This window comes from Spermophilus citellus, assembly GCF_964194105.1.
Source record: "Spermophilus citellus genome assembly, chromosome: 4".
NCBI lineage: Eukaryota > Metazoa > Chordata > Mammalia > Rodentia > Sciuridae > Spermophilus > Spermophilus citellus.
The window spans coordinates 55,689,445-55,701,992 of record NC_138185.1 but is presented as its reverse complement, the minus strand read 5'-3'; the positions used below and the strand labels follow the sequence as shown (position 1 = coordinate 55,701,992).

General features: G+C 33.0%; 1 protein-coding gene across 3 annotated transcripts in view; it reads left to right on the top strand.

Annotated features, from left to right (window-relative positions):
• LRRC28 (leucine rich repeat containing 28) overlaps positions 1–12,548 on the top strand; it is a 135,036-nt gene that overhangs the window by 16,815 nt on the left and 105,673 nt on the right. For all 3 annotated transcript variants that reach the window (XM_081290749.1, XM_081290750.1, XM_081290748.1), the window contains exons 3-5: positions 2,174–2,214; positions 11,045–11,082; positions 11,671–11,808. In XM_081290749.1, the coding sequence (XP_081146875.1) occupies positions 2,174–2,214; positions 11,045–11,082; positions 11,671–11,808 (217 nt within the window). The remainder of the gene's footprint in view (positions 1–2,173; positions 2,215–11,044; positions 11,083–11,670; positions 11,809–12,548) is intronic.

Below are 12,548 nucleotides of genomic sequence, written 5' to 3'. Positions count from 1 at the left end.
GGATACTTTGTATGGAAGCCCATAAATAAAAATGTATATTTTCCTTACTAGAAGAAATACAAATATTAAAAGAAACATTCCGGGGATTTTGGAGAAATTCATAACATCTGAGGAAAGATGTTTTGAAGGACTTTATTACATGTGTTAATATCAAAACATGGGAGGAAAAAGAATCACAGCTTACATCATTTTATTCTTAAAAATATTTTTTAGTTGTCAATGGGCCTTTATTTTATTTATTTATGTGCTGAGAATTGAACCCAGTTCTTTACACATGCTAGGCAAGTGCTCTACCACTGAGCCACAACCCCAGCCCCACAGCTTACATCATTTTAAAACTAAAGTGATTCTGTCAAGAGTGGATGCCCCATAAATACTTCATAAGAACATTCATATTAAGTGAGATTTTCTTATCAGAAAAGGGCAAGGAAGTATGTAAGTAGCTTGGGATACTATTGGTAAATACATCTATATGCCACTATGAAATGAACAGTATCATTGCTTTGTCTAAAATAAACCAGTGCATTTCCATGGTATTTAGGATTAAGAAAGTTGTTCCTTAGTATAAAATACTAGCCCTTAATAATCCATTCCTTGCCATTCTCTGCAAAACCATTATGCATCTTCATATCCAATGACTAAAATACTGTAAACTAATGAGATTTGACCTGTTGAGTGTTTAGATCTCAAATTGTGCACAGTATGGTTAATTAGGCAAATAGTTACAGTTTATATTGTGCATGCATATTAAAATTTAATTTTAGCTTTTTTAACATTCCTGCTTAATTTAATCTTTTAAATTTTTCTGTTTATTGTTAAACATTGAAATAAGGAGATAGAGAATAGCAATCCTAGTCCTTTTCCTGATGATAATCACTGTTACTAAGTTTCTGTATGAAAAATTATTTTGTAATTACAAATGTAAAGCTTTCTAGTCCCCCTTACAAGTGGGGACCAGGTTTTCTACTGACATGATTGATTTGTACTAGGATTTTTGAAAAATTTTTATTTCTTTAGGACTGCTATCATGGAGTTACAACAGAAAAGATTATACCTGTAATTTCCTAAATGAACCTTCTCTGAAGACCCCTTTTTCCTGTTACCTCCTATGCTTAGAAGGGTAGCCAGAACTACACTCCTCTCCACTTTTTATCAGCCTGTTATAATTTTCATTTATCTTTCAGAATTCAAGTCAGATCTAATTTCTTCTAAAAGGACATTCCTGATTCTTTGTCATTGATAGCTACAGTTATGTTTGAATGTAGAATGAGAAAAAAAATTTTTTCTTGACTTTGTGTGCTCCTTAAATCTTAACAATTTGTATCTTAGATCTCTGTGTGCATACAGATTTGAACTGTGTGTGTCTGGTGCGCTCTCACACTGACACGCACCCCTGTGTGGAGGCTAGCTTTCAGCCTTCCCCTTACCCACAGCTTCCAGCAGAGAGAAGCCTGCTCTTAACCTTTGAGTGGCATTGTTCTAGGATTCTTGCCAGGGAAAGGCACTTCTCCTGATGGCCACTTTCCTCTCCCTGCCACACCACACCTCACCTCCTCTCTGATCTCAGGACCTATGGTCAGGTCTTACATTCTGTTGGACTACGTGAGCTTCCTTCTGTTTATTCTGAGCCTTGTTTGGTCTTAGTACCTGGGGACCCTGGAAATTCTTCTTTCTTTTTCTTTTGGGGCATGACTTGGGAGTTTGAGTGGTACAGTACTTTCCCAGGCTGCCATGACAAAGGCATGATAACTAGAGGTAACACTTGTTTTGGGCGCAGGGACTCTGAGGGAGAATCTATTCCATGCCATTCTCCCAGCCTCAGGGGCAGACTGCCATCTTTGGCTCCTGGCTTAAGCTGCATCATTCCAGTTTCTGGCTGCTATCACATGGTGTTCTTCCTTCTGTCTGTGTCTCTTAAGCACATTTTTGTTTCTTCCATGACCATGGGATGTGCGGTTCTGGTTTCTCTAAAGGACATTGATTTTAAGTGTTCAAGTTTATAAATTGTATTATGGTCTATGTAAGCATGAAACCCAGACCTGCTGATTTATTATTTTTCAAATTCTCTCCAAGTTTACACCCCTCAACAAGTTGGTACTTTGTGTTTAAACTAATTACAAATGTTTATGCATTTTTCAAAAATAAAATTTAATTCTAAGTTTTTAATTTTCAGCCAGAAAACCTTGCTCAGAAGCTTCCAAACCTTGTGGAACTGTGAGTCTGTTTACTCAAATTTTTTAAAAAAACAAATGGAAATAATTTTAAGTCATTTGAGTTAAGAGGATATATCATTTTAATGTATTAATTTGTTATTTTTTTAATATCATTATCATGATGCTCCTATAGGTAAACCTGTGGTTCTGCTAGGCCAAATAGTATTTTGAATTATTTTTTACAATTTGAAGTTGTGTTTTAAATATCTTACCTCAGGAAGTGAAGGTGATGAATGATACATTTTTCTTTTTCTGGATACAATGTATTGGAACAGAATCCTTCTGGATAGCCCATGTAATTGGAAAAATCTATTATTACTACTACTATATGTGGTAATTGATATAAGCATTGGGTGTATGAAATGTTTAAAATAGACATTGAAGGTCTCTTTCCCACACTTCATTAGTTTTAGTTCTTTTGATGGTTAACTCCATAATGCTAAATAACATGTTTACACCTTTGTTTTTTAATGCATCAACTTTAAGTATCAGCTAACTTATTATATTAAGGAAGATAAACTTAGATCTTCTATTTATTTTTCTTTCTAACTATCTTCTTCCTTGATGTAGGAGGGTTTGCATTTCCTTTTCTTGTTCTCTTCTTTATTTGGTATGATTTTTGGTAGTGTATTGTGTTAAGCCAGTGTCTATCTACCTGTATTATCTATTGCTGCTTAACAAATTATCTCCACAAATAGTGCCTTCAAAGAATAAACATTTATTATCTTGTATTTTCTAAAACTCTAAAATCTGAGCCTAAGCATAGCTGGATGCATTTGCTTTAAAGTCTCCCACAAGGCTTCAGTCAAAATTGTTGGCCAGGGCTATGTTCTCATCTGAAGAAGGATCCTCTTCTGCTTTCACTCTGGAGGTTGTTGCCAGGATTCAATTCCTTGGAGACTACTGGACTGAAGGACTCAGTTTCTTACTGATTGTTGATTGGTCAGAGGAAGATCTCAGTTCCTTACCACTTGTCCTCTCCATAGTTCACAGCCTTGCAACTAGTTTCCATTAGAGCAGGCAAGCAAAAGGGCAAGAGAGAGAGAATGGAAGACGGAAGCAATAATCTCTTTCTAACTAATCTTGGATGTAACATTTCATTACTCTTCTTATGTTGTCCAGGAGAAGTGAGTTACTGGGTCTGCCCCACACTTGAGTGGAGGCTGTTGCATAGGACTTGAATGCCAGCTAGTAGAGATCAACTTAGGCTATCTTTGAGCTGCCTACCAACTATTAATTCCTAGCAAAGAATTTTACTTGTAATGACTGTGGAAATTTGTTAAAGACTTTTTCAGACTTTAAAGAAAAATCCTCATGGATTTTACACACAATAAGGTGAAACAATCATGAATAGAAAGATTGGAACATTATATCTCAAGCTGTTATATATACAATGACTGTCAAATTTTAGCTCAACAGCACTTTTCTTTGAGTTCTTTAAAAGTATTTTGACTGTTTTTTAGATTCTCATGAGATGACAGTAGTATTCTAATCCTTCCCTCTCCCCCCCCCCCACACACACACACATGTATGTATGTGTGTGTGTGTGTGTGTGTGTGTGTATATATATATATATATAATATGTCTTTTTAAATTTTTTTTTCTGGCTGCTTTCAAGATTTTTTTTCCCTTGGTTTCCAGCAGTTTCTAGATATGCCTTTAGCCATTTTGCATGATAACTATACCCTCCCTAGACTAAATGGTCTTTAAAAAAATAGGGGTGGGGAGAAAGAAAAGAAAGAACTTAAACTCTCCCAGTACTATTCTAGCATTTAAGTTTTGATTTTCCTATAGAATTGGCTTGTTTTTGTTTACTATACAGTGCCTTAGGATTGTGGTGTGTGTGTGTGTGTGTGTGTGTGTGTGTGTGTGTGTGTGATCCTTTGTGTTTTAGTTATTACCTGACAGAATATCAGTCCAGTGGGAGCTTATTCTGCTATACTGGAATTGAAACTCACATTCTTTTATTTTAACCTGTTTCTTTATAATTAAAGTGGAGTTTTTAAAATCAACTCTAGTTGGTTCTTTCATTTTTGCACAGTTCGATAATCAAGGCCTTTTTATGCCATGTTTAGACCTTTTACATTTAATGTGATTGTTGATTTGATTAAGTTTTAAGTCTACCATCTTATTTACTATTTGCTTCACCTGTCTTTTGTTATTTTTCCCCTCCTTTCTTTCCTTTGTTTTAATTATTCTAGTGTTTAGGATTCCATCTTAGTACCAATATTGGCCCATTAACTCTACCTCATTTTATTGTTGTAAAGTTTATGATATACATCTATTTCCTAACATAATCTGTCTTCATGTGATATCATTACCACTTTAAATGCACATGTAATATATGGATGTTTACGTTAGTACTTCTAGATCATTTTTCCCATTCTTTGTGCTGTTGTATGTGTGTGTGTGTGTATTTGTGTGTGCGTGTGTGTGTTAGTCAGGGTCCAGTTAGGAGACAGAAACCACACCCCTAATTTAAATAAGGAAAATCAATATAAAGATATTTTAAAGTAGCAAAATGTTATTAAGTACTAAAGAAAGTTAAGGAAGACTCTGTGGAGACTGGATTTAATACAAATAAGCAGCTACTGCCTCTGGGCTGAGGGGTAGACAGAAGTAATAAAGACTGTTAGGAGAGAAGCAACCCCCGGGTTAAGAATTAAGAGCTCTTTATAGATGGCAGGGCTGCCTCAAGAACAACAGCCTGCTGTTGTGGAAGAGACTCAGCAGATGGCTTAACCCAGACCTGGTCTGTTATAATGGCTCACTGTTGCAGGCAGTCTGGAACTGGTCTGTAGTAGCAGGCTGGCAGAGAGTGTGGCAGAGCTACTACAGAAGGAGCCTCAGAGTGGCAGTGGCCTGAGGCTGCACCAGAACTGCTGCAAAAATGGCTTTTAGGTGGAGAGAGCATAATTTGAACATGTGACTTGAGGTTGTCTAACAGGGGAGGAGAGCACCACTTGGATCTGGCTTTTGTCCTAAATTAAAAATGGGAGGGGAGCTAGAATGGGGGTGACTTCTTGCTTGACTTGTGGAGTCACTTTAGCCTCCTCTTGAGAAAGCCTGACATTAGTCTAACTGGCAAAGGAGAAGTGTTGACAAATTCAGCGCTAGGATCAAAAAAGACAGCAAAGAAGTTAAATCAGGACTTGAGAGATAGTAAACTGATAACTGGTAAAACACATTATTATAATTTTTAATTTAAATGATCAGTTTAAGGAAATTAAAGTGAAAAAGTCATGTATTTACTCCTATATTATTCTCTCAGATTTGGCTTGCTTGAAAAAAGTCTTTATTTCCTTTTTTTTTTTTTTAAGTTTTACTGTAAGATGATGGTAGGTTTACATGTAGTTGTAAGAAATAATACAGAAACATTCTGTACTCTTCCACTTTTCCCCTATGTTATTGTCTTATTGCCTTACTATAGTACAAGATCACTACCAGGAAATTGACATTGGTACAATCCACCACTTTATTCTGTTTCATCAGTTTTTAATGTACTCATTTGTGAGTGTATATTTAATTATGTGGAGTTTTCTTGATGTTTATTTTTACCACCTTTATCAGTATATATTTGTGTAATCATTCTGATAGTCAAGGTAGAGAATACTTTTATCAATGTTAGGATCACTTGAGCTATACTTTTAGAATCAAACATTCTCCCACCCCCATCCCCCCAAAAAACCTACCCTGGCAGAAATTTAATCTATTCTCCATCTCCCTATGATTTTTTCATTTTAAGAATGTTATATAAATGGAATTAGACAGTATATAATCTTTGGGGATTAACTTTTTTTTTCATTCAGCATAAGGGATTCATCCAAGTTGCTACATATGTTAACAATTTATTCCTTTTTATTGCTGAGTTATATTTCATGATATGAATATGATATCTTCACCCATTGAAAGACATTTTTGCAGTTTGAGGCTATTGTGAATAAAGCTGCTGTGAACATTTGTGTACTTGCTGTTTTGTAAATAAGTTTTAATTTCTCTGGGTTAAATGGATAAGATTGCAATTGCTGAGTCATGTGGTAATTGCATATTTCATTTCTTTTTATTGAGATACAGTTCACCCTTTTAAAGTATATGACCTCAGTGATTTGTATTCACAAGGTTGTGCAACCATTACTATTGTGTAATTCCAGAACATTTTCATTACCCTGAAAGAAACTGATTATCAGTTATTCCATGTATGTATTCTTTGTGATGCTGTTGTAAATGGAATTTTCTTTTTAATTACAATGTAGAATTGTTCATTGCCTGGTATATAAAAATGTACTACAGAATTTTGTATGTTAATCTTATGTTCTGCAACCTTGTTGAATTCATTTATTAATTCTAGTTGTGTGTGTGTGTGTGTGTGTGTGTGTGTGTGTGTGTCTGTTTTTTAGGATTTTTGTTTACAAAGATCATGGGTTTTTTTTTGCCAATAAAGGTATCTTTACTTCTTCCTTTCCAATCTGTATATGCCTTTTTATTTTATTGATTAATTGCCCTGGCTAGAACTTAGAATGTTGAAAAGAAATGAAGAGAGCAGGTACTTTGATCTCAGAGAAAATCTTTCATGTTTTTGGTTTTTTTGTTTTGTTCCCATTAAGTGTAATATTAACTGTTTTTCATAGGTATTCTAAAGTTGAGAAAGTTCCCTTCTTATTATTTTTTTAACTTAAAAGGATGTTTGACTTTGTAGTTTGCTTTTTTCTTTCTCCCTCATCTATTGAGATGATCATGTAGTTTTTATTCTTTATTCTACTAATATGGCATATTATATTGATCAATACTTGTGCATTGAACCAACCTTGTATTGTTGGGGTAAATCCCATTTGGTCTTGGAGTATAATCCCTTTTATGCGTTCTGGATTTGGTAGTTTTTTGTTGTGGAATTAACTTTTATGCGTTAATTTATGCGTTCTGGTTTGTTAGTATTTTGTTGTGGAATTCTGAAGCTGTCTTTATAAGGAATATATTCCTCTGTAGTCTTTTTTTTTTTTAATGATATCTCTGCCTGGATTTGGTATCACTGTGTTATTGGCCTCATAGAATGAGTTGGCAAGAGTTCTCTCCTTTTATCCCCCCACCCTTTTAAATAATTGGTCAGTAATCTTAGTGGCCTCTTTCTAATCACTAACAACTAATTTGAAATTACTCTAGGCCTATTCTAAGAAGACCTATTCTAAGACCATTAGTGGTCAGCTAATGATTAGGCAGAGACTCCTTAACTGACTGAATCTCTTAAGTCCACTTGTCTTTACTGAGGGACTTTGTATGAGTGTTGTGACATGCATTCACCTTTCAGTTGTCTGCAGTTGATAGCAGACAACTCTTCACTTGTTGCCTTCACTTCCAATTCAGCTGAGGTAAAAGAGTAAGACCTCAACAGTTCCTACCTGAGCATTTGTAGAGCTATGGCCTGTGTACAACTCCATGTATGCCTGTGATTTTCTAGATTCCCAGGAATAGCCAGGCTTTTAAAAGCTCCTCTGGACAGCTTTTCTTTTTAAGGGTTTTGGTTTGTCTATTATTTGTTTCATCTGTAAAGTTAAATAATCATCTGTCATTTATTTCAATTTACAACACTTGAGGTAGGGATTTTGTTCAAGGCTAGTTCCTTGTAAGATAAATAGACAGCTTTATAAGTAGAGTCTTCTGGGGAACTCTAAGACAAGTTGAATAATGACAGTTTCCAGGGAATGAGACTTTAAAAGGGCTCCAATTTGGTTCTAGCCCAGGGCACTACTATTCAATTTAGTTGTGGACTCTTGGTTTTCCAGGTTTCTGCAGAGCTGGAGAATGGGAGAAAGGAATATTGTTAGTTAAAACACTACAAAGCTCATGGCCCACTATTCTTACAGACATTCTTGTCATTTTTTCCCCCTTACGTACATGTTAGCTCTATATTACCACAAGTCTTGGGTTCATTTCCACATCCCTGTATATATAACTTCTAAAACATTTTGCGAGTATTCTCATTGGTTTTATGGAAAAGATAATTTTTGGAGGTTTTTTCCTCTTCCACTTTTGCTCAGTTTTTAGTATTACAAGAATTGCCCCAAAATTTTCCAGCTTAGCTGTGCCATTTTACATTTCCCCTAACAATGTAAGATTGTTCCATTGTCTGCACATTTCACCATCTTTTGGTATTATTACTATTTTTCATTTTAAGTAATTTCAATAGATGTGTGATTTATCACATTGTGGTTTTCATTTGTATTTCTCTATTGGCCAATGATATTGACATCTTTTCATATATTTATTCAACATTGGTATCTTTGGTGAAGTATCTGCATTGGTTGCTTTAATTTTATTTTTTATTCTTGAGTTTGAAAAGTTCTCTCTATAGTCTAAAAATTAAGGTTTTTTTTTTTGGTATTTTGTTTACAAATATTTCTTCCAGTATATAGCTTGTCTTTCCATCTTCTTTTATTTTCTTTTGTGTAGTAAATATTTTACATTTTGATGAACTCCAGTTTATCAGTTTTTGCTTTTGAGTATCATGCTTTTGGTGTCAATGTAAGAATTCTTCATCTATCTCTAAGTCTTACTGATTTTTTCCCGTTTCCCTGTAAAAGTCTTACATTCTTTTGTTGTATATTCATCTTCTATATTTTTTAAATGATGTGTCTTTTAGGATTAGACTTCTTAGTTGCCAGATTACTGTTTTGTTTATTTTAGCACTTCTGTGCTACCTCTACTAACCTTTGTAAACCTTCTATTCCATTATCCTCTCTCTAGCTTGCAAAGTTTCTGAGGAGATATCTACTGTTCTTGTATTTGTTCCTTTGAGTTTAATGTGTCTCCCTTCCCCCTTGGGCTGTTTTGAAGAGTTTTTATTTTTTTTATACTAGCTTTCCAGGCATTTAATTTTGATGTATTTTGTGGTTTTTATTTTCCTTATCCTTTAGGTTCATTGTGATTTTTGAGTTTATATCTTCATAGTTTTCATCAATTTTTCACATCAATTCTTTAGATATTTAGTTCTAAACCCATTTTTTTGCTCCATTTATGGGACTATTACGTATTTGTTAACTTTTTAATATATTCCATTCTCTCTAAGACTGTGTTTTTTTTATTTTTGTCTTTCTGTGTACTGGAACAAATCGAATTTTTCTGATATCAGGGTCAGTCATATTTTTTTTTTTCAGTTAATCCACCCAGTGATGTTTTTACTTTATTATATTTTTAATCTCTAGAAGTTCTATTTATTTCTTATTTATATCTTACAGTTATCACTATGTCATGTTTTCATTTAAATACCTGAATATGGTAATTATAGCTATTTTACTGTCCTTGTTTTCTAATTTTATAATTTGTCATACTGGGCCTATTTGTATTGACTATTTTTCCTCTGTTTTTGGGTCACATTTTCCTAATTCTTGTCACATCTAATACTTTTTGATTGGGTAGTGGGTTTTATGAATTTTACACTATTTGGTATATAGATTTTATATTCTTTTTTTGTTTTGCTTTTTTCTGGCATGCTTTATTGGTAGTTTTGTTTGCTTCTTTCAATATGGCTTGTTCTGTGTTTTCTTGAAACATTGATTTCAGGAAGGAATTCCTAATTACTTTATCAGATGACTTTAAGAATTCTTTGTGTCCAAAGACTGAATAAGTGTGCATACACAATGACAAAAATATACACACTTGCATTTGTTTCATAAATGCCAGAGTTCCTAGTAAGAACAGAAAACTGCTCTGAAAAACTTGTTTCAACAAATGACTTGTCTCAACTCTACCTATAAAAAAAGAACTTTAAAGACTAGGGATGTAGCTCAGTGTAGATAGAATGTATAATCAATTCATGTACATAAAGCAAGGAATGAAATTTATCATAGAACAGCATACTTGCTTAAATTGTGTTAGACTTAGTGGGTTAATACTGTCTACAGTTGATTTAATCCAACATAGAATAATATTCAGAAAATTATTTCTTATTCTATTTCATTGACATTTTTAGCATTTAATTTTAGGCTTTCAAAATGTAGAAGAAAAATTTAAATTCTATTTTATAATACTTTATGAGGATTTATTTTTAAAGTACAGTAAATAAAATGATAGGGCTGAGCATAAGGTTTATAAAATCTAGTTGTAAATTTATTTTTTTAAGTTATTCTTAATTTCTAGCAGTCACTGTTGTTTTGTTCTGGTTACTGCTGGTTGCTTGAGTCTCCACTAGAGTGCGCTAAAGATATTTCATTGGGAAAAGTGTTAATACCTAGACTTGCTGAGACTTGTTAAGTCTGGGCATTTTTTTTTTTTTTTAAAGAAGAATTTGATTTCTTGTTTTTGAAATTCCTTTTGCCGTGTAGTAAATTCTGGCCTTGACAATTGAGTATTTCTGTGGATACTTTAAATGATGAATATTTAATCTCTATTCTTGTTTCTCAGCATGTTAGCTAGAAATATCTGTTTTCCAATGTTATCCTTTAGAAACTAAAAGTTGTGTCTCCCTTGAATAATAGAAGGTTGAATTTTTTTACATAATATATTTCTGAAAATCTGAATAACATAAGGTGAACTAGAGAAACTAATAATTTGTTTTATGAGGTTGGAAATAATTTATTACTCAAGTTTTTATTTTAAAATAATTAAATCAGTACATGCATTTAATATGCAATTCTAGCATAACATTACACTCAAAGTATAATTGATTGGCTGTGATAAAAATGTATTTTGTGGTTACACATTAGAGTAGGGTGAGAAAGAAAGTTTTGGCTCATTTACATTTGATAAATCTCTAGTGAGCCTTTTATTAACTGTTTACCTGGCAAAATTACTGAATAATAACACTGTTTTTCTTTCTTTTTTCCTCCTTTTTGCCCTAGGTACCTTCACTCAAATAACATAGTAGTGGTTCCAGAAGGTAAGCACACCTAGAATTTTTAGTTAGAAGATGATACAGTTAAAGCTTTGCTTTATAAGTAGAACAGATTATCTCTTTAAACTTATCTTGTTTGGTGTATTAGAGAATTTTAATTATAAAGCACTTTAATGTATTAGTTTCAAAAATTTTTTCTCTAAAAATACCAGTTAAGAATTATGATTAAATAAATTAAAAGTCTAAAATTGTTAAAGTGCCTAAGTAAATCATTATGAGATAAGTTGCTAATAGGTTAAAAATAAAATGAATTCTAAACCTAATAAATCAGGTTAAGAATTTTGGTTAGATTACTTTTGTTTATTAATTCTTGAATCATTTATTTAAGCAGTTTTTTACACTTTTTTAATGTTTTTATTTGCTTTCTTTTTAAACATTATATTTTATCTCTAGGTAGAAATACTTATCATTTACATAAAAATTAGTATGATTTTTTACTATTTTGTGAACAACTGTGACAGGGGAAGGGGTATTAAGCATTAAAATATTTTAGATTGAAACACATTCATTAAAGATTTGCTATAAAACTTGAGTCAAACTCACTTTGCTTTTCCCCTTCTCTTCTATTTGAAGCTATTGGGTCCCTTGTAAAACTCCAGTATCTGGATCTTAGTGACAATGCCTTAGAAATTGTTTGCCCAGAAATTGGTCGTCTGAGAGCTTTACGTCATCTTCGATTAGCTAATAATCAACTGCAATTCCTACCTCCAGGTAATCATAGCCTACAGTGTATAATAGTTTCTTATGTTTTATAAATCCATTTTTATTCATGTTTTTCTCTGTATGTCTGGGCAGTGGGCTATGGATATAAATGTATTTGCAAGTATTTGATTGTTCATTTGTTTGAAGATGAAACCAAGGTATGTGGGTGAAATGACTCAGAGTCTTTCTCTAGACTCAGATACAAGAAGGTAGCACTTAACAAGATAGGGCTACAGTTACTACAGTTGTGTATTGCAAACAATGCTTCTTCCAGTCTCTGCTCTAGCAAACTATTTGTACAAAGAGCTATTTCAGTTCTGAATTTCACTTTAAGAGAATTTAGGTGAACTGAGTATGGTATAATCATATTAGTATATAAAAGGCAAATAGAGTGTATTGTATTTTGTTTTTGTTTTTGTCTTATTTTCTAGTGAGTAGGGATATGATATACATCAACTTTGATTTAATTAAGTGTCATACTAGAATTTATTAGGACAATTTAAATTTGAGTCTTAGAATTGTCAATTCTGCCTGCTGAATATCTCTTTAGATTCTGATGACAGGCAGATAGTTCTAAAACCCTGTATTCCCTTGAAAGTCACATTAAACCTCTTGACCTTTTTGTGAAGGGCATTTCAGGGACCTTTCTTTGTGGAGGTGCACATTTTCAAATTCTACTGTCATATATTATTTCCCATCTAAAAAAAACCAAAAAGATGGAGTATGATTTAAGAATTAAAAAAAAAAAC